Here is a 23,010-nt window from a genome sequence, read left to right as displayed (position 1 = left end):
AGGTTGTCGTAATTTATCAACTATTAACTTGCTTAGCCTAATGGCTGACCCTTTATTGCTTTACGTAGAGGACACGAGTACAATTCCTTAGTTGTGCACAAATTTTATTGTTTTTATTTCATAGGGTTGTGACACGTGTCATCACATTATTGGTTGAATAAAATAATAAAAATATATTATTTGATTGCTGACATAGCAATTTAAAAAAATTATCACGTTATGCTACATCAACCATGCCGTTAAGTTTTTAACGATGGGTAACAAAATGAAACAAAAACTAAACATTAGATATGATTTTGTAAAAATTGAAAGTTCAAGTACCAAAATGTACCATAAGTGAAACTTTTGGTACTAAATGCGTAATTTACCCTAAATAATTTACGTTATTTTTTAGCTAATTTATAATTATACGTAGAGTACTTTATAATTTTAAAGTTTTATAAGTTAAATTAATGGTGTTCATTGTTACTTGTAGAGCGTGGAAGAATCATCCTCAAAATTAATATTATGCTTTAAGGTTCATGACCCAAATCAAAACATAACATAAATCATGAAAATATAAAACATAACATAAAACATGAAAATATAAAATATACAAGAATGTGAAAAAATATTATTAATCCATTATACCAAACTTGTATAAATAATAGAACTATTATTTTTTAAACTAAGTCAAGAAGTTAATTATTGTTTACGTAAACTACATAAATGGCACTTTTGTTTGAATTTTATAAATATTTCCTTATTGAATTAAAAAAAACACAATATTTGATCTTTTTTGTTTTAATTAAGATGTGATCACTGAAGATTAACGATCGCTAAACCATTAATGATTTGTTGATATGACACGGTAAATATATAAAATTAAAATTACATTATTTCTGTATAGATAATACGTGGATTAAGTTTTAGTAACTTTCCTTTCATATTTGTACTTTTTCTCACTAAATTTAAAAACATAAATTTTGGTCACTTATGTTATCATTTATTAAGTTTGATCACTCATGTTATCGTTTTATTAAGTTTTGGTCACTTGTATTATCTTTTTATTAAGTTTTGGTCATTTAGATGTTAAATATTGTTAGTTCGATGACGTGACACGTTAATAAAATGTCTAATTTTTATTTTATCCCCTACACTTTAGATAAAATACTAATCAAGGTCTTTTGTAAATTAAAATTAATTTAGGGACAACATTTCAATTTATCTATTTTAATAGGTTTTCTTCTCAACCCCGTTGTTGTTCATTTTGTGTCTACTTCTTCTTCAGACATCTTTGATTCATTGCTCTATTTGCCTTCTTTCAAGAACTCATGCTGTATTTCAAGAATAATGCAAGATTTCCAACTTTCAATAATATTAACACCACAAGTTTAGAGTTTAATAAAAGAGTTATGACTCAATTACACATAAGATATATGAAATACATGCCCTCTAAAATAATCAAGACGTACTCTGAAGCTCGACTAAATCTAGAACCCATAAACTGGCAATAAGCTCCTCAACTTGCACATAAGAACTTACGAATGGAAACAAATTCTGAATGTTGAGCTACGAGATCAACGTCACATAAATAACTCTATTATACTACATGCATCCAATAAGAACATATGCTAACAAGTATAATCATGAGGCAATGAAATGCATCAATTATAGATCAAAACACAACATCATGCACTTTCGAACATACGCGCATAATAGCATTGTCATCGAATGACTAAAGCGCCTTAGCACTGATATGGAAGTGTGTTAGCACTGATACTAAAGTGTCTTTACACTAATAAGGTTATATCAAAATATCCTACATACTTTCACAATAGATGATCATCATATATTCAAGTAGCTCAGGTGTTCTATCTATTTCTCGAGTATCATAACAAAGGCATAAGTCTTATGTACTAATTCTTCATAACGTTCTTATGCTTAACACACAACATTAGGGGTTTTCACTTTCAAGCTTATTAGAGTAATTCAGGTTCTAATCCCTTTCTAAGCCCTTAGCCAAACATTAGGCATCTTGCTCAAATCAATATGATGGTATCGATATTGATCCCTTCAGTATCAATATAGATCCTTCAGTACTGATACCCATCATTGGTACCAATACCAAAATTGCATTATGAATTCTGAGAAGGCCTTAGAGTATCGATACACTTAGATGGGATATCAATACTTTTCTATTAGGGTATCGATACCATCCTGGGTATTGATACCAATTTAAGGTTCGATGTTTGGAAAATTAATTCAGTATCAATACCCTTACCTAGAGTATCAATACTTCTTCTTTATGGAATATCGATACTACCTAAGTATTGATACCAAAATTTGGCTACTAGAATTTTTAACTTAAAGATGGTATCGATACCATGTCCTCAGTATCGATACCCCATGAAAAACATTGATACCCTATGTGTTAGGTTCGATGAAGCTCGATTGTTCAACCGAAATATACCAAAAGGGGTAAATTGATTTTTTGAAGTTTAAAGAGTAAGAAGTATAAAGATAAAAAATTTGCACAATGATTTATAGTGGTTCAATTCCCTCAATGAATTCTACATCCACTATCTAAGCTCCTCACTTAGGATTTTCCAACAATCCACTAATTTGTTCTTTCTTTTTCAAGGATAAAGAGATAACCTTTACAAACTCCATAGCTTTTCAAAGGCTTAGCTAGAACAAAAGCCCATTTACAGAGGAAAAGAATTGTAAACAAGAAAATCTCTAAAAAGGAAGGTGTTTACAAATTAAAACTAGCAAAAACACAAATATTTACAAAGATAAAGAAAATAAAGAATGAAAAACTTTTCTTTTGTGTTTGAATGCTTGGATAGGTGTTGTGTGTCTTTCTTCAAGTGTCTTGAACTTGTTTTTATATGTTGGAATGAGTTACTAGTCGTTTCTAGATGTCTGGGAAGGTTTGGAGCCGTTGGAAGACTTTCTGCACACAAAGTTTTGAAACTCTAGGAAAGTTTTGAAACTATTCGAAAAAGCCATTGGAAATATGACCATTGGAGCCCAAGTATCAAAACTTTAGGGAAAGTTTCAAAACTCTTGAAAAGTATCAAAACTTTTTGGGAAACTGTCTAGGAAAGTTTCGAAACTCTTGTAGAAGTTTCGAAACTTCTGGTCAAAATACTCATTTTAAGGTTTTGATTGGACTTTGAATTATTTTTGAAAACTTTGAATAAATTCAATTTAGTCCAACAAACATTTTGTACTTATTTGTTATATCAAAATATAAGTTTTAAACTATGAACAGAGTATCAATACTACCTGACCAAAATCCCTTGAATTTGGCCTTCCAAACAAACAATATCGGTACTGGCCATCTAGTACTAAAACTCAAAACCTAGAAAACTCTATTTTCTCTCAAGAAAGACACTCCTCCCATACCCAAAGCCCTCATAAGTCCTTCAAGTACTATTTAAAGATTATGAGAGTTTAAGGAGATCATAATACGTCATTTGCATGCATGAGAAACATCAAAATACCCCATTTTCCTTCATGAACATAAATATACCCATTTTACTCCCATGCACTCATTTCTAAGGGTTAGAACTCATATTTCTACACCTCTTAAGTCCTAAAATGAGTTAATACTCCATTTCTTTGCTTTTGATTAGTGAGAGAAATTGGAGAGAGCTCCAAGGGGAAAAAACAAGGAAAAACTTTTGCTTGGGTGACTTTGAGGTGATTCCCAACAGCTATGATCAAGGTAACACACTTCTAACTCGTCTACACCACTTATAGATTATTAAGTGTAGTTTTCTTACTTTTATGAGTGCATGGTCAAACAAAGTTTTACGAGTTTTTTGTTTTAAGAGGGTGAAAAAAATAAAGTTTTAAAAGTTTTGTGGTTAAACCAAAAATTAATTTTTGTTATTAATGTACCACATCATTTAACAAACGAAAGCTAACGAATCAGTGACAAAATTGTAATAAACTGATAACTAAGTGATCAAAATGTAAAGAACTGATAGCATACGTGATTCAAATACTATTTTTTTCAAAACCGATGATCTAAATAAGACATAACAAAATAAAAGGGACTGTATATGTAATTAACCCATAAAATTATATATAAAGAAGTTTCGAGGTTTAAATTAAGCTATTTAAATTAAACATCTCCTTACACATCCCCGCCGCCGAACAAGCCTCTCCTCCTCCTTCAGTCCCTTCCCCTTCAAGCCAGGAAATTAAATAAGGTAAGTTTATGAAACCCTAAACTTTATTAGGACATTCTTTCACCTTGAGTCATGAGATTTTTAGTTATCGTTCGCTTTTCGGCTGCACTGCTATTTGCCGCAGCCAACTGCTTCTGCTATTGATGTGAACTTTTTTACATGCTATTGAGGTCCTTAATGATCACGGGTATTTGAAACCCACTTTTAAGCTTAATACTAAAAACCATTGGAGTTTAACTTCGTTCTTTTGTGTACCCTTTTTGAAGCGTATTATTTATGAGTAACTCTTATTGAAAGTTTAGCTTTAAGACGAACCATTTGGGGGACATTCTGAATTTTACTCTACGAATTGGATTTTTCAGTTAAATTCCTATTTGGGTATTCCTTATGTTTCTATTTGGTTGTGTCTTCAGCTAAAACTTTGCGATTTTAGGGTTTCTCTGTTTTGAACTTTGAATTGAAAAATTATGTTTTTGCATATGCTAAAGCAATTTACCTTTTGATAGGTCAGGATATGGGATCCTCGAACATCAGAGATATTTTGGCAGCATTTAGTCCTTCATTGGACTACTTTGCTATTAGTGTTGGAGATGGTCGTATTAAGGTAGCTAAAATCATTTCAAGAGTAATTGATTGATGATGATTTTGAGAACTAGCGGTTGCATTTTATGGTTCAATGTGAACAGTTTTGCATCTTGTCTAAAAGAAATATTTTTGTCTTTTTAGATTTGGGACACTTTGAAGGGTCAAATTCAAACCGAATTTGCAGACATTGTATCAAATGAGGCAACAAACATATACGCTAAGGCAGAAAGAGGGCATCTTTCAATTGATTACAAATGTATGAAGTGGTTGTCTTTTGACAAAAAGGTTTGTTATTTTTATGTTAATGAAACAATTTTGCAGAATTTTGATGGCATGCCTTTTCTTCTACGATGAACTAACTTTTGAACCAAAAACCCTTAATTTTTTGCAGAAGAAAAGGAAACTTGGAAGTTCTTTTCTAGTATTGGGAACAGGAAGTGGCGATGTCTTAGCACTGGATGTGTCAGCTGGTCAGTTGAAGTGGAAAGTTAGTGATTGTCATCCTGGGTATGCACATGTTGTTGAATTAATTTTTGTTCCCCGAATTTACTGGCGAAACCCAAAACATCCAATATGATATAGCAATTATCTGAATTGGAAGTGGAAATTCATGATAAAATGAAGTCACCATGAATAATAGATGGAATTCAATTATGACTATGCATGAAATTTTCACCTCCCTTAAATGAGATCCCAGGAAATATTGAAACTTAATATCTCAGTCCTTTTGATAGGCATTTTGCATTCTACAAAAACTAAACAAGATTCTAATGTATTGTAATGAGCTCATGATTATTTTGGATGAATGCATTAGCCATTTAGTCATTATCTATTATTGCTTAGTATTGTTTTCTCTGCTCATTTTCTCTCATAATATCTCACAGGGGTGTCAGTTCTATTGCACTTGCTACGAATGGGTCTTGTATTTATAGTGCTGGGGCTGATGGGATGGTTTGCAAAATCGATTCATTGACCGGAAACCTATTGGGGAAGTTCAGAGCCTCAACAAAGTCCATATCCTGCATGACTGTCTCATCAGGTATGTGTTTTTGGCAGCACTCTTGCTCTGCTTTTGATTTCTATTCTACTGGTGCTTCATGCTGAATTCGTCATCTTGATGTGGACTTTTTCTTAGTTGATGGTATTTATTTTACCAGGCATTAATGCTTTAGTACACTGGACATATGTTACTATGCTAGTGGCCATTGAGTGATAAGTGGGAGTCTGCCACATAAAACCATCTTGTTTGCATATTCCTAAACATCTAATGTCATAGGACATATGAGATAACTTAAGGCAGCTTCCCTTGCTTGTGTTAGATTGAAAACACTTTTTACAGGTTTTGATTCTTGTTCCATTTTGCTAATGCTGTAACTTGGATTCCAACCCTTCTTTTAGATGGCAAGACGTTAGTCACTGCAGCTGCACAGTTGAAGACTTTTGATTGTTCTAATCACAAAAAGATACAGAAGTTTATGGGACATCCTGTAAGTGTTTTCCAGTTCATGTGCCTTTTGTGGTCATAACTTTATCCAGTTAAGTGGAGATGTGCAGTCAATCTCGTTATCTTTATTTCCTTTTTCCTTTACTTAATTAGTTGTTTTTAAATTCATAGGGATCTGTTCGGTGCATGATATTTACTGAAGATGGAAAATTTATCCTATCATCTGCTGTTGCTGAAAGATATATAGCTGTATGGAAAGCAGAAGGCGGCAAAAAGCAGTCTGCTAGTTGTGTTTTAGCAATGGATCACCCTGCTGTCTTCATAGATAGCGTACGTGTTAACGAGGAGATCTATGTTTTTGCGACTTCAGAAACTGGTGTTTGTTATTTTTGGTATGGTCAGAATGTTGAGACATTGTGCAATGCTAAGCCTACAAAACTTTCAATATCTTTGGAAGATGGTATATCTAAACCTCACAAAGGTGCATTGCCTACAATATTTGCTGCAAAATTGCTAGGCGTTCCCAAGCCTGAATCCGTGCATGTGTTTCTCGCCAATGGTTTGTTGGTAAAGCCATTGTTTCAGAAAATTTTGGTGCAATATGGCTCGGACATATTGTTGAGTAGCTCTCAGGATGGGGTCCTTTTACCAAGGAGCCAACCCCTTAACAAATTGAAGAAAGGACTCGATGCACAGAATAGAGGTACATGTGACCATAATTCATGATTATGCTGGAATACTAACTTCTGAATCATTTGGCAATGTTTCATAAACCTTGCATTCTCGCAGAACCCCTCAATACAAAAAAGTGGACATTTAATTATTTTTCTTGATTTATCGGATTCATCTAGTTGAACATTATGGTTATCTGTATTTTATTTGTTGGGGATGCAAAAATGGTAATGCCCTTTTGCCTGGTTCAATTCCCCCCTCCGCCTTAAAAAACAACTATTTATCTTTCAATAATACTTGAGGTACTACCCTTTTCCCCCTTTGCTTTTTGTCGCTAAACCTTTTCGGTTTTATGACAATTATGAAGGGGTTTTTAACAAGACCTCCAATTCTTATAAAAAAATCTTTTATTTCTGTTTATCAGCTCTTATTTTGTTTTCAATCTCTCGCAGTAGATTACTTAAATGCTTCTTTTATAATCTTCTTTGCTCTGTAGGCTTCTAATGCTAGTTTCTTGTTTGGATTCAATTCGAGTGTGATGCTTGTGAGTCTTATATAGGATCATGTTATGTTATCTTTGATCAGTTTTGCATGATAGCTGATTTTGCATTATGTAAATAGTAATTGCATTGGATCGTGCAAATGCTGAGGATGCTGCACTTCCAATCCCAAAGATTTTTAATCTTCATGAGGAAAAAGAGGATAGACATAGAAGTTTGGGAGTTGGTGCTAACGATGTAATGGATGATTCCTTCAACCCTGGGAGTCAACTGGAATTCGCAGACGGAAAAGGTAAATTTAGCATTCAAATTTTCAACTGCTTGAAGCTTAATCATTAACAATGTGCCATAAGCTGGAAAATAAAGGCTGTATACGCAGTTCAATAATAGACAACAAATTGACACAAAGGACTGGATGGAAGCAATATGAATCCTCGTTAATTTCTTGCTGTTCTTTTTTGTATGTTGCATCAACCTTCTTTCAATGTTAGCGTGCCACTATTTATTTTTTATTATTCTGGTCTATGTAGATGACTCGATGAAATTAGAAGCAGGTTCAAAAGCACTTTGCATGGAGGATCAGTTAACATCACTAGGAATACTTAATACATGTAGCTATCCGCTTGATTCCATGCTATTTGATGGTATTAATCTGGAAACTAATTTGCCACCAAAGAAGGTTCGTATTCAGTTGATAAAGATGCAAATTATGTTTTATCATTGCAAATATCTCTCGATTTTTAGTTAAGATTTTGTTTGTTTTTTTGAATTAAATTATCAGATGAGAGCAGCTATTTCTTCTATGGAGCCTGGTGATGCTCATAAGTTGCTTGAAAACTTGATGAAATTGTGGCAATCAAGGTTTGGTTAAGTCTTCGTTTCTTGCTTTCTCTACCTTCTAACATTATATATACCAATAACCTATGCTACATGGCCCTGACGTGAGTGTCGGATACCCATATGTTTCCATATGGGTATGTTCAATTTTATCTAAGTTCCTCTTTGTATTTGGAGGATCATTAGAGAGTTATCCCCATACCCATGTTGGTATATGCATTGGACATGGATATTGGAAAACGAGTACTTCAAGAAAAATGAAGAGTTAGAGCAACATCGCTGATAAATAATTAAAATAGTTAAAATTGGGTTAGTAGGTTATCTTCCTTGGTTGCTTTCATTTCATTTTCCTTTAAGTATTTGTGTCAGACACATGTTCGGACATGGGTGTGAAAAGGATCTTCAAACACATGGAAAAACATTATTAAAAAGAAGAAAAAACCCAAAACATACCTGTGTTGGATATGTGCACGTGAACACATTTTTTTTTATAATAAGGAAGGCCTCATTAAAAACCCCTTCATATCCGTCAAGCAACAAAGACTTAACGAGCATTGGAAGGAGGAAAAGAGTGCCTTAGAAATTTTATTGCATAAGACCCAGGTACAATAAGATCACAATACCGCCAAAACTCTTGGCAGCCCTCAACACTCTGCAAAGATGCACTACAATTAAGCATAAGAAATTACCCTACGGAAAACAACCTCCTTATATGACTCAGCCAGGAACAAACTAATACAATGACCTAAGCTGTCAAATATTCCCTAGACACAAAACAACAACAAAAATAAATCCCCTCCACTTAACCAATCCCTAGTTTGGCGAATTTATCCGCTTCCCAATTAACTGTTCTCACCACATGACGCACAATGACACCTTTATCTACCATAATCTCTGCAATATCTTTGACTAAGGATAGGAACATCGGGGTGGAACTAGCTGGATTTTTTATCCAAGCCACTGCCACCGCACTATCGGATTCCAAAATAAGCCTTCGGTTTGCCGACATCCCCAAATCCAGAAACAAATCCAAACCTCTTTTCATCGCAATCAACTCTGCCATAATAGGAGGTCCGGATCCAATACTTTCAGAGAACGAACCCAACATCACTCCTTTCTCATCTCTAATTATCCCACCAATGCCACCCTTCGACCACCACTTATCCATAGTGCTGTCTACATTCGCTTTAACAAAACCTGAAGGTGGAGGAGACCAACTAGCTACCTTTAAAGGCCTCTTAACAGAGCACATCACACGAACAGCTAACGCAAGGTCCCCCACAAGGCTATCAAAGGAGACCATCAGATTCGGAAATTTCGAAGAAAACCAAGCTGCCACTTTGTACCTGGATAGAAAAGATAACAGAACACAATCCAATTTCCCATTATTAAAAACAATATCATTTCTCATTTTCCAAATCGACCACTTACTCGAGTTCAAATAAAATAACTATCCTCCAAGGACCTTCAAATACATGGAAATGTATGTATGTGTTTTTTGTGAATATATAATATATAAGCAGAACATATCCATGTTGGATACGTACACGCATCTGACATACTCTAGTTTGAGCAAAACAGCTATCTTTCACTGGGAGATGAATTTTATCTTAGTAAATTCCAGTCTATGAATTTGATTTGATATTCTGGTAGATTGATGATAAAAATTCTCACATTTAGTAACTTAAGCTTGAAGTCTTGATCCAAGCATGAAGCTTATTATTTTATTTGCTAGGCAGCTAGACCTATGTTGCTCCAACTTTTCTTTTTCCTTTTGGTATATTCATCTCTTACATGTGTAACCAACACATATCAGGCAAGGGTTTCGGGGATATGACCTTTGAAGGTCTCCAAATATATTTGGTGGTGGTGGGGGGGAATCAAACTTCTGTGGGTTTTTACTCAATTTTAAGCTTATTTCATTTCATCAAACAATCTTGAATTTCTTCTGGCAAGAAAATAGCTACAAACATGATATACTTGAACATTCACACTGTTATTGTCTTCAACAGGTCATGTAGTGGAAAGTATGTTCTTCCGTGGATATATAGTTTATTACTGACTCACGGTCATTTTATAATGCCTCGAGAATCCGTGACCCAGATGCTTAATTCCTTATCAAAGGTAACTGTTGTGGATGGAAAATTCCCTACCCTTTTTGTAGCAAGCTTTCTTTTGGTAACGACTGTGTTCCGGGACAACCTTGCCATGTCACCCTCTGCTGTGAAAGGTATTGTTCTTTTCGGAGACCCACTGGCCACTCGAGTATTTTTCACCCGCAAGTGTCCCTTTGTTCTAACCAAGGAAGGCCACCTGCAGGTTACAAATCCTTGAGGGGCCAATGGGTTCTCAAAGAGGACAATACCTTCGATGTAAGCATACGAGTGCGTGATAATCATACCCGAGGTGTATTGGGCAACGAGGAACAGGCATTCAGGAATTCAGTCATTACACATTTATCGTCCTGCGTGAAATTATCCTGTCATTGTTATCTTAACAAAATGAGATTAATATAGTAATTGTAATCATGATTCACAATGCCCCTTTTCTTCCAGAATACTAAATCGAGAGGGTCGGCACTTCAGCCTTTGCTACAATTATCTGGGCGGTTGCAGCTCGTAACAACACAGGTTGGTAACTTAGTGTTGCTACTTGGATTAAATTATTTGTTGTGTTTGATTGTATTTCTTATGTTTCGCTACTTGGATTAAATTATTTGTTGTGGTTGATTGTATTTCTTATGTTTTCGAAACAGATTGACAAGGCAGCTCAGATCAAAACTCGACACTTCACGAGTGATCACCCAATGGATGAAAGTGAAGATGATGAAGACGACGACGACGTAGATGACGTTCTTTATGGTGAAGAAGATGAATCCCAAATTAGTAGTGACGATGATAATTAACTGCCTTCAGTGCAAGAGGTAATAGTAAAACCATGGGACTAAGTTTGATTGTTAAAGATATTACTGTCTCTGTACTAATTACATCATCTGATGCCACCGGTTCAACTGATTGGAATCATTTTGCCAATTGTTTAATGACATTAATGTATACTTTGTAGGGGCTTGTTTTATTTATTCATTTGCAGATCCGATGTTTGAGTTTTGTTAGTTAAATAGATGGAGCTTTGGCCTTTTCAGCATTTGGACCTTTGTGTCAATCTGTTCCAGTTTTGTTTTGGGTAAAATACGGAAATGGTTGTTAAACTATGTTGAAACCATTTTTTATTACTGGAAGTTTTGGAAATTACAAAATGGTTATTGAACACATTGAACTGTTACAAAATGGTCATTGTAAGTTATAAAATAGTAGTCTATTTTGATAAGTTTAAGGACTGTTTTGTAATATTTTAATGAAGTTTAATTATCGATATTATTGTTTAGGAAGTTTGCTGATTGTTTTTGTTAAAAATTATAAAACCATCATATAGTTAACGAAGTTGTTTTTTTGGTTAAATCTTTATCAATAGATCATGCGATAACTAATAAAATTAATACAATAACAAATAGGGAATTAATTGAAAATAATTATTATTAAAATATAGAAGATAAATATATTATTGTTTCAGGTTAATAACTCTTTTACCTTAAATTCAAATCTTGTCTGATTTCGTTTTTAACAAAATTTAATTTAAATTTAATTTGAATTTTAAAAAGGATCTAATAAAATCAAAATAAATAAATAGATTTTATAAAAAATCAAAATTGATTGAATTAAGATAAAATGACTATTTCATATCAACCATACTTTATTAACTAATAGTGGCTACAAAAAAATCAAGGGTAAAGTACATAAATAGTCCCTCGACTATGGGACACTACTTTGTTGAGTACCTTAATTATTAAAAGTTATAAAATAGTCTCTTAATTATGGGGCGATGCTTTGTTGAATCTTCTAACTATTAAATGTTATAAAATGATCACCCAACTACTTATATGTTCTAAATTTTTTTTTTGTTAAAAAACTTAACAGCCGACTGACCTGGACGTCAACATGTTGATTGAGATATGATAAAATATGATCTCAGTTCCATTTGAACATGATTTTATGGATTGACTCTCTATTACATTATGCCTTTAAGCCAGCGCTTGAAACATTATGTTGTCGAGACGGTGCTTGAAAGCAAATGCAGTGTCACTAGACAACATTAAAATATGATTTTTATCATATCCATTCAGTAAGTTAACGTCCAACTCATATAACTGTTAATGTTTTAACGAAAAAATGATGAGTTTGAAATATATAAATACTTAGGGTGACAATTTTATAACTTTTAATAATCAAATGACTCAACAAAACAACGTCTTAATCGATAGATTATTTTATAACTTTAAATAGTTGGGACTCAATGAAACAATACATGTAGGTGATCATTTGTGTACTTTATCCAAAAATCAAATAACTATATTATAACTTTTATAATCCTATGATACTAAGAAAGGGTAATTACATGTTTAGTATTTAAACTATCAATTTTGATCCATTATAGTATCTAAACTTTCAATTTTTTCAAAACCATACCTAACGTTTAGTTTTTGTTTCATTTTCGTACCCGACGTTAAAAACTTAAAGGAACTGTTACAACTTGACATTTTTTATGGGTAAATTACATCATTCATCTCTTAACTATCTTCTCACTCCTATTTTGGTCATTAAATTTTATTTTTTTAATTTAATTACTTAACATTCAGATTACTCCTAATTTAATCACTCTAACTTTCAAAATTTTAATTTTTTTAATTATATTAATAAAATAATAAAATATTATGTCACAAAATATTACTAATAAAATAAATTAGAGTGATTAAATCATGAGCAATTTGAAAGTTGAGAATTTAAATTGAAAATTTTTAAACTTTAATGACCAATATAGGAGTGAGAAGATAGTTAAGGGATGAATGATGTGATTTACCCATGAAAAAATATCATGTAAAAGTTTGGTTAAATGTTTAAGGGCGGGTATTAAAATAAAACAAAAACTAAACGTTAAGTATAATTTAAAAAAATAAAAATTTATGTACTACAATAGACCAAAATTAATAGTTTAAATACTAAATGCGTAGTTTACCCAAACAGAAAAAAATGCTAATAATTAGATTAGATAATTATTTCTATAGTTTACCGATATAAAATTGCTCTGCTACACCTCATTGTGTCGACAGAAATCAAGAAAGACTTCAATTATTAATATTTTTCAAAACGACAGAATTTTCTTCGATCTCAATTCCTTAGCCCACACGTCCAAACCATCGATCTTTGGATCAAAATCGGAAGACAACGGCATTTCATCGGCGATCGAGGGGGAAAATTAAAGGAACAAAGATGAAGATCGATGTTAATGCGATGGCTCGTACTGTCGAAGTCGATAATCGAATTCCTCTCCATTATTATTACCGAATCGCCGATAATCTCCTCAAACAGGTTCGCCATTTGCTTCCCTAATCCTACTTCTTTTCCTTAATAATTACTAATTCACGATCTTTTAATGTTTACTTTTAGCTCAATCTCAGTTGTAGTCATTCCTTTTGTTCAATAAAGTTTTAATTTCTAACGAATTTATAGTTTGGATGATTTGATTAGCTCATTTACCGTTATTATTTATCTTAATATTTCAAAATGGTGGTAATTTAAGTGCTTATTAGCTTTAATTTGTAACATTGGCTTGCGAATGCTTTGTTTATTTATTAGCTTGAAATTTAGGTTTATTTACAGGTTTTTTTAATGTAATTTTAAATTTTCAGGCGAGCATTTACCGAGACGAAAAGAACCTAGTAGATTTGTATATAATACTACTTAGATATTCAAGGTGAGAGAAGCTTAGTGTGGATTGAATATAGAAAAACTACTAAAAGAGTTTGTCTAAGCTTATTTGTGATTTTTATCAGTTTGGTGTCGGAGACTATACCCTTTCATCGGGATTACCAGGTTTTGCTTCACAAAGAAAAGGCTAAATATAGGAAGGTGAGGTTTAATTGTTTTTCTGGTTGCGCTATGATGTGAATCCGCTCTAATGGTATTTAATGATGTTTTGGTTGTAATGTTTCTTATTTGTAGAGGCTTTTAGCTGTACTTGATGAGCTAGAATCTCTAAAACCGGAGGTTCATCGGAGAGTTGAAGAACTAAATAGACCTCATGCAGGGAATAAATTGATTGAATCTGATGGCTATGAAATCACTTCCTATGGCTCTGAGAACACATCACCTTTGGAATGGCCCCATGTGAATAAAGGTTCTAATATGAGCTTAGACATTCAGCAGGTACTAATCCGTTTATAAGTGGAGGATGCAATTTGATTTTCATTAAACAATTATGAATTATCTCTATATCCGTTCCTTGTTTCTGTATGCCTGTTGTCCAGATTTGTTTTCTTGTTTTTGCTTGCTTATATAATATTAGAATGCTTAATATCATAGCTCGTTTCCCCTTTTTATTTGGATGCAGCCTGCCAACATGGCTGTTCAATCTTCATGGAAGTATAATAACGAGCATAATCAAATTGACAATCAGTTCCAAAAGTTGTGAGTTATTTTCCCCCTCGTTAATGATGATTTGAACTTGAATCCTCTAAGCCATACCTTTGCAATCTGAAAATCAGCAGTTGTATGGCTGGATCCATTAAAATTCAACTTTGTGCTTTTAGCTGATACCTATTAGAAAAGGAACTAATTGATGTCAGAAGCACCACCAGGCATAAAATTCCATTTGTTAAGTCTGCTTTACAGCATCTTGATTTTGTTGGTCTTTAATTATTGTCATATTTGTTTGTGTTTTTCAATAACCCTCACAAAAATTAATTATTTGAAAACATTTTCTCTAAGGCTAACATGTTCTAACCATTTCTGGACTGGATATGTTCAGGTCTATTAATGCGCCTCTTCCAAATAAAGAAACATTGTCTAGACACTCATTTCTTGGTCCTAATGGTCTTCGAGGCCAGTGGCTTGGACCTGGTGCAGAGATAAAGGTAAACCTCTGTTTGCTATATCTCCCGCTTTCTCTATATTCTTTCCTTGTCTTTGTTTAATCTCTTTTTCATGCTTAACTGCAAACCTGCATCAAATAATCTATTCTACTATATAATGCAGGTTCAATATCCAAGCAGTATGGACTTGGTTCCTGCAGAAAATTCAGGGTAGGCTTCCAGAAAGTCCAATCATTCTTCTTTAAACTGATAATCTTTTCTATCTTATCCATTATCATGTAATCCTTTCCCTTGTATATTCTGGATAAAAATAAGATAGAATATATGCTGTGACTGATTTTTGTTGCTACAATGTGGCTTCTTTAACATTTTTCTTTGCTATTGCAATTTATTATAGTTCGAATCAGACTGGACAATATGGTTATCTGGCTGTAAAAGATGCTGATATAGGACAGGTTGGTTCAGCGATGGAGTCAGTGCTCTCCTTAGATGATGGTCGATGGTTAAATCCTGCTGAAGGCCGTTCATGTCACCCTTTAATTACTGAGGCAAAGGAGGACCCCTTCCAGTTTGTCGGTATCAAACAACCTTCTCCTCCTCCTGTTCTTGCTCAAGTCCATCAGGACTTTGCTGCAATACCTCCATCAAAAGTTGCTGATCCAAGACCTGGTCCAGCAAAGTCTTCTCAAGACGGAATGCCAAACAGTAGTTCATATCAGCATTTACATGTTGTATGTCCACAGTATCAAATTCTTGTTCTTCCCTATTACTTGTTGGAATTTTATGATTATAAGATTTTGGTCTTCTACATTGATTTTATTTAAATTGTTTACATATTATGTAGCCAGTGCGCATGATGGAGGATTTCTTACGTCTAGCTCGGGCAAATACTGCAAAAAATTTGGAAACATGTGGTGTTCTGGCTGGATCATTGGTGAGAAACTATAATTTGAATCTTCATAAGCATTTAGTTTGAGAGAGTTAGGAAAAAGGGGCTTCAAAGTTTCTGCAGGAGGTTGTTTATACTTTTGATTTTGTGACTGTAGAAAAACAGGGTTTTCCATATCACCACACTTATAATCCCAAAGCAGGAATCCACTTCAGATTCGGTATGATGTTTAACTCTTTCTAACATTTTTTCTTTCAATCCTGTGAACTATTAACTCTACCGAGAGTTATACTATGATTGTGTCCATATTCTTTATTACTGTTGCAATGATTTTTTTTAACTTTTCAGTGTTCAACATTAAATGAAGAAGACATTTTTGAAGTTCAAGATAAATTATCTCTGTTTCCCCTGGGTTGGATTCATGTAAGTAATTAAGTTCACGAGCCTTGAGTTTTCAGTGCTTATTTTTGTGATTACATTCTCTCCGTCTATGTGGCTATGTGCTTTTTTTCGATAAACACATTTTGACCATGAGGTGGGCAAAAGCTCACATATCCTGCATTCTATTTCAAAATACTATTACTTATCATCATTGCTGCGTCACTCCAAAATTGCAGTCATGCCAACACAAACATGTTATTTTAAGGTCAAATTATGCAATTTGTCCTTGTACTATGCGATAGTTGTGGATTTGGTTTGGTCTCTTTACTCCAATTTGCTCAAGTTTAGTCCTTGTGCTTCACAAGTCCTAAAATTTAAGCCCTGAGACTAGCAGAAACTGTAAGCTTCGTTAACTAATATGATGTGGCTTTTTTTAATTGATATGATGTGGTTGCATTTATTTTTGGTATTACGTGAAAAAAAAAGCTGATGACATGGCATGACAACAAAAAGGACCACATCATTTATGTTATCCATGTCAGTACAAACAAAAAAAAAGGAGATAAAAATGCAAAAAGAAAACCCAAGAACTGAACATTATCTTTCACAAGAGAGGTGTAGAGGATTTTTTAATTGGTTCAATTTGTTTACCAGTAAGATTATAATTAAACCAAAAAAAAAAAACTTTTAACTGCATCGACCCCTCACACTCTCACCCGTTTTGAATTTTTATTTTGCTTGATCCAGACCTTTTTTAGGATCTTAGAAAGAATTTTTCTTTTTTCAATTTCTTAACATTTTCCATCATTTTACTTAACCCTCTTTGGAAACTCTTAATTCCTCTAGGAAAGTTAATGTATTTTCTGTGATTTTTTCTGGGTTGTGTGCGCTTTAAAATTTGGCTCTGTTTCTTTGTTTTGGTTGAGGTGTTCTTTTTTTACACTTTATTTTAATTTATTGGATGATTAGAATTTAAAATCATGTATTTACCCACAATTTTAATTTTGTAGAAGTAGAAGCTTAGACCTTGTCTATGGTTTCTTGGAATCAGCAGTAATTATTTATTTTGGAGAAAATATAGAAAGAAGAAAAAATCTGGGTGTATTCAATTTGGGTTTTCTTCATAGATTACAAAATTTTCTGATTAATTATTTTTTTCTTCATATAACTATTAATTACTCCACTAATAGGAAGGTTTTTCTTAATTCTCACTATCTTCACAAACTGCCTTCTTCCTCTCTTCACAAAATCTTGTTGAGCCGGTCGACTAAATTTGCAGATGTTGCATAGTGCAAGGATGAATAGCATAATATGACCTTATTTTGAAGTTAACCCATAATTTTTTGGTTTAACGAAGCTTATGTTGGTTGCTTGAGCTTGACTTAATTGTAATGGATAAAACACTTCAAGATATATGAACACTTAAATGTAGTTCAGTTTTCTCTTCTGTTGTTTTTGCTTTCAATTTTTCTTTTCAATCTCCTTTGATATTTATTTGTTCTTCCTTTGATTTGCGTTATATGGTGTTGTAATATTCAGTGCATTGCTTAATCTCCTTCATGAAGCCAAATTTATGTCGGAGTTTTAGCTTATGTGTTAGGTAGTAAGAAACTAGCGTGTATCTGAATGTCTGAGTGCATTTTTGTAGACAAGTTTTACGCATCTAAAACTTTTAAATACTTTTTCTTTCAGACACACCCAACTCAGACGTGTTTCATGTCATCAGTTGATCTTCACACTCATTACTCGTATCAGGTACAAGAACTCGTACTTGATTTGTGCGTGTGCGTGTACACACCATTTTCTTGTGTAAATTCAATCTTACTACATCTAGTTCCTTCCTTCTACCCTTCTCAAATGTATGAATTACACATTATATGTTTTTTGACAATTTTTTCTCTTTAATTTTTTTAGATTATGTTACCGGAAGCAATTGCAATTGTTATGGCCCCTACCGATACATCCAGGTAGCTTCTCATTTTCCCTAGTGATCACGTCATTGAATTCAGTGAAATATAATAGTAGTAAAACTTGAAAATACAAATGTTTCATGGTTAGACAATTGTTTTCTGTTATGGTCATGTTTTGAGATGCTAATATATCTTTCTACATGAAGTCTCCTACCGTAGAACGGAGTAGATTGATGCTTGTACTTGATATTTCAGAAGTCCACTCCAGTATTTAGACAGTTTTTCATGAACATTTTGTCGATTTGACTTGTTTTCCCCGTTGTCTAATGTAAAAGAATTAAATTACTCAGTTCTATGGTACAGAGATTAAATTGTTCTTTTGACTCTAGTACGAGTCGTCTTCTTGCTATGTACGCAGAAGCATATTCTGCTTTAAAACTTCATTTTGTCTAGACGATGTTCTTGTTTCTTAATCGAACAATTTTGCTGTAAGCTAAATGATGTTGAAAATGATCAGCATGTATAGTAGCCTATTAGTTTCAAAAGGATATTACGAGTTGTGTAGGACATTTGCATACTCTTTACCCGCTAATGAAGCTTTTGCAACGAACTGCAGCCCACACGGTATCTTTCACCTGTCCGATCCGGGCGGTGTGTCCATCATTCGTAATTGTCAGCAACGAGGATTCCATCCGCACGAGGAGCCTTCAGACGGAACACCGATCTACGAGCATTGCTCTCATGTATTTATGAACCCAAAGATAAAGTCCGATGTCATTGATCTCCGGTGAGATACAATCGTATGGGTCAGCTTAAGAGAATCATAGTCCCAATACGGCTTGTAACCATTCTTCGTCAATTCTATTGATAAGAGTTATATATAAACCTTTCCTGCTGTATAATGTATACTATTAGTAGACGTTTCTTTGAAGAAGTGGCCATTAATCATTAAGATTCAACGGAAATGAGATTTAATATGAACAAAATTGGGGGCATTTTGCTGCATCTTATAAAACAAATTTAGTTTTACACAATTTTTTTTTTACATTTCTTTGTATGTATTATATATTATGTAGGTTTAGGAGTGTAAATCAATCGGGCTTGAACAAACAAGAACGTTTTTATGTTCGTTTGTTTATTTTTGAAGCTATTTAACTTCAATTGTGTTCGTTTAAATTTTTAATATTGTGTTTATATTCATTTATTTAATTTTGAATGTTTTTGTATTTGATTCATTTAGCATTCGTGAACAGGTTTCACTTTCACGAACAAATTCATTTAATGTTTGTGAATATGTTTGTTTATATGTTTATTAACATGTTCGTTTAGTTTTTGCGATCATATTTATTTTTATGTTCAGAAATGATGAAATTACACCAATAGCCTTTAAGCTTCTTAGGTTTCACAATTTGAACTTTAAAATTCACCTCCTGTTCAATTTATTTTCCAGTTTTACCAATATTTAAAATGTAAAAAGATAAAAAGAAATAAAAAATCAGATAAATAAGTCAATAAACGTGTCAATAAATGAGTTTTCAAACTAGCTTGTTCATGAACATTTTTATTTAGCTTAATAATCAAACATAAACGAACGTTATATGATCAATTCACAAACTTATCAAGCGTTTTGTTATTAGTTTTTAGACGAAATATAAGGGTGGTCGCCCAAAAATGCACATTAGTTGGCAGTTCAATGCTAGGAAATTGTTGATATATAAATATATCCCCTACTTTTGGTTGTTTATATATCTGCAATTTGGCATAGAATTCAGAAAAATGTATATATTTGAACCTCATTGTCCCCCCTAGTGACATCTCAAATGACAGCTGTGAAGGGGCAATTAAAATGGAAGGATTTCACCAACCAAATCATTCATGATTTGTTCTTCAATGTCTACTTCAAGGTCAAAGGCATCGACTTCGAAGTCCAGCCATTTTCCGTATCCACTGCTCATGTCGTCATCGACGAGCTCATCAACCATACAATCTCCCATGGCTCTCCATCTTGAGATCTCCTTGTGTACTTCTTCTGCTAACCGCTTGTTTCTTCTCATAATCGCCATCCCTTTGGCCCATGTTTGGTGTCCCCCACTCGCGTACTGCCTGCATTTCGAGTTGAGACATTCACTGACCGAATCGAATAGCACCTTACGTTCTAGCTTACCCTCCTCGGCGTCACTTCTTCGTCTTTCCAACTGATCGAAAAGACAAGGGCCTATAATTTGATGAGCTCGGCCTATGGCAAAGTCCTTGAACATCAATTCTACATTACATACTATCAACTTCACATATTCTAGTTCCCAGTTGACTTGTACCATAGGATCTGACATAGCAACAATATTATGATTACTTTTGGCCACTGCTCCGGATGATATCGAAGAAGCCGAGTCCGATAACTCTGTATCAGCTTCGAGTGTGCGTAACTTCTTTAAAGGACTCAATCGAAGAACTTCCGCCGTTTGAACTGTTGAACATCGCTTGCTTCCTGAAAAATGCATTATAGATGCAGATCAGTATAGCTAAGAACTCGAAGAACGGATTTAATAAAAAAAAGTTTATGATGAGTCGGTAGCTTTACCGTCTATACTGAAACTATCCGTGCTATCCAAAGAGTTGCAGCTTTCAGTTGAAAATGAAGGTTCAAGGATAGAAACCGGACTAGGCTGCCGTGCATCGAGAGGGCTACTACTGCATTCATCCATCTCATCAACTCCCTGAATGTTCCATATGAGCATTAGTTATCGTTTTCGTTAATAGTTTTGCTCCAAATGAGCAGTGTTAGTAGTGATTGAAAAAACATGTCCTTTACCTGAAACTTGTGCTTCGATCTCAGCGGTTGAAGCTCGCAGGAGGAAAGGTTCGGATCTTGCGAAAATGTTATAGAAGTTGAATCTGATCCAGATCTGAGAGATTTCTTGGAGGAAGATTCAATTGCATTGTTTAATTCCAGAAGCTTTCGTTCCAAAAGAATACTTAAAGCATCTCCTCCTATCATATTATATCCCAATGAAGAAAAGTTCATGCTCTCGGCTTCGGGTAACAATCGCTTACCCCGGTTATCCATGCCGATCCCATTGTTTTTCTCTGCAATCTGTGTAGATGTTTCGGATGATAGAGTAAGTGGCGCAGTGAATGTGAAGGAAACGACATCCATGCCTTTCTTGCTATCTTCAACCCAGCTTACGCTTCTTTCGGTAACAGCATGGTCTTCCTTCCGATTTTCTTCTATCAACATGCTATCGACACCCTGATTTTTTCCAAACTTGAAATCTCTATCAATGGATCTTTTCTTCCTTGGGTTATTTGAACTAGAATATGGACTTCGTTCACTATCCATTGCACCTACACCGAACTTCCTTGGCCTGGTTTTGGAATTTCCAACGGTTTTAGCCGATATCTTGTGTCGCCCCGAAGCAGAATCCGCAGGGAGCACTCTTCTACCATGCAAGTTGGAACCTATAGGCTTTGAAGGTAATTTTTCTTTATCAATTATACAATTTTGCTTCTGGTTGTTCAGCTTGAGTGCACCGGAAGCATTGCGCATCAAGGATTTCTTATGCAGGCTCTTTCGAGAACTCGGTTGGCTCTTTAAGGATTCATTCGACTTAACCTCACTCTCGTCGTTTGATCCTAACATACTTCGGCGGCTTCTTGAAATCAATCCTTCCCTTTTCTGGACATTGAATTTTGCTTGCATTGCAAGTGAAATAGATTTCCCCTCACTCATTAGAACCGGAGAATTTTCTTCCATATTGGAAGTACGAAATGATGATGCATCTGTTAATCCGTTCCAGCTCTTGTTCAACGGTTGTCCCTTAAGATACTTGACAGCATTCGATTCAACCGGTTTCTGAGTCATTCCAGTGAGCCGAGATGTTTTATGTGCAGCTTCAGATTTCTCTTTTAAGTCTCTAACTCTCAAGGGCACAGAAGAAGAAGATTGAACCAGAGGCTTTCTTTGCGCAGCCTCCAGTTTTTCTTTGAAATCACGAACTTTCACAGGGACTGAGGACGATCCAACCAGTGGCATTTTGGCTCTTGCAATGACTTGAGGACCAGGCTCGAGAATTCTAGCAGCTGCTTCCATTATATGAGCAGCATCCTTTGTAGGAAAAAAACCCGGGCTCTTTATCGGGGACAAAAGTTTATGATGTGTAATTGGAATTGTTTTAACTGCCTTTGGAGGCAAACTTTCGGTTCGGAATTTCTCTATAGGATTGCTGACCATTTTCCGAGGCTTCGAATCTGCAAAGTTTCTCACAGGGCCACCCTTGATCTTGTTGAATGGATCATCTGGATAAACCATTTGCTCATCATGATGATAATTAAGGTTTCTGTTATGGAAATGAGCATCTCGAAGAGATTGAGTTTCGAAAAACGGGGTGGAGTACGGCTCCGAAGATGTAGGTAACGAATCTAATCCCATAAGTCGAGCCACTACGTTCGGGGCCTTCGCTCCATACATATCATCATCCGTAACCGAAGAAGCACAACTATAATCACTACTTCCTTTGAAACTCATCCTGGCTCCTGTTTCATCCTCATCCTTCTGCAATAATCACAACAACAATTGTAAAAGCAGTTTCCGATAACCATCAACCCGAAATCATCTCAGATTTCTGTGTTCTCACCAGGTGAATACGCGTCATCGGTATGTTCCCATCACTTCTCTTTCCCTGTTTC

The 23,010-nt window shown here is 34.3% G+C and overlaps 3 protein-coding genes across 4 annotated transcripts; 2 read left to right on the top strand and 1 right to left on the bottom strand.

The window, feature by feature from the left end:
- Positions 1–4,122: 4,122 nt before the first annotated feature.
- LOC120115236 lies at positions 4,123–11,332 on the top strand. Of its 2 annotated transcripts, none has more exons than XM_039135996.1 (13): positions 4,123–4,205; positions 4,691–4,788; positions 4,911–5,054; positions 5,161–5,276; positions 5,654–5,808; positions 6,168–6,256; positions 6,385–6,916; positions 7,507–7,677; positions 7,916–8,064; positions 8,167–8,246; positions 10,235–10,346; positions 10,778–10,852; positions 10,978–11,332. In XM_039135996.1, exons 2-13 carry the CDS (start codon positions 4,699–4,701, stop codon positions 11,125–11,127), a joined length of 1,863 nt encoding a protein of 620 aa, XP_038991927.1. In that variant the 5' UTR covers positions 4,123–4,205; positions 4,691–4,698; the 3' UTR covers positions 11,128–11,332. The 2 variants fall into 2 exon arrangements, with proteins under 2 accessions (XP_038991927.1, XP_038991931.1); XM_039136000.1 differs by having other exon boundaries at positions 4,134–4,205; positions 4,696–4,788.
- Positions 11,333–13,395: 2,063 nt separating this feature from the next.
- Positions 13,396–19,319, top strand: LOC120115251 (AMSH-like ubiquitin thioesterase 3). Its single transcript, XM_039136006.1, has 14 exons — positions 13,396–13,645; positions 13,966–14,030; positions 14,110–14,185; positions 14,279–14,482; positions 14,667–14,743; positions 15,084–15,189; positions 15,311–15,357; positions 15,545–15,878; positions 15,992–16,081; positions 16,194–16,256; positions 16,385–16,459; positions 18,110–18,172; positions 18,332–18,384; positions 18,944–19,319. Exons 1-14 carry the CDS (start codon positions 13,547–13,549, stop codon positions 19,116–19,118), a joined length of 1,527 nt encoding a protein of 508 aa, XP_038991937.1. The 5' UTR covers positions 13,396–13,546; the 3' UTR covers positions 19,119–19,319.
- An 814-nt stretch (positions 19,320–20,133) lies between these two features.
- Positions 20,134–23,010, bottom strand: LOC120115225. The gene is made up of 4 exons (XM_039135992.1): positions 22,959–23,010; positions 21,137–22,876; positions 20,906–21,041; positions 20,134–20,812 (listed from the first exon to the last, which is right to left on the bottom strand). Exons 1-4 carry the CDS (start codon positions 22,974–22,976, stop codon positions 20,169–20,171), a joined length of 2,538 nt encoding a protein of 845 aa, XP_038991923.1. The 5' UTR covers positions 22,977–23,010; the 3' UTR covers positions 20,134–20,168.

The sequence above is a fragment of the Hibiscus syriacus genome, unplaced genomic scaffold (genome assembly GCF_006381635.1).
Source record: "Hibiscus syriacus cultivar Baekdansim isolate YM2019G1 unplaced genomic scaffold, ASM638163v2 tig00000778_pilon, whole genome shotgun sequence".
Taxonomy (NCBI): Eukaryota; Viridiplantae; Streptophyta; class Magnoliopsida; order Malvales; family Malvaceae; genus Hibiscus; species Hibiscus syriacus.
Note: the sequence above shows the minus strand (reverse complement) of the source record. Positions and strands in the feature narration are given on the sequence as shown.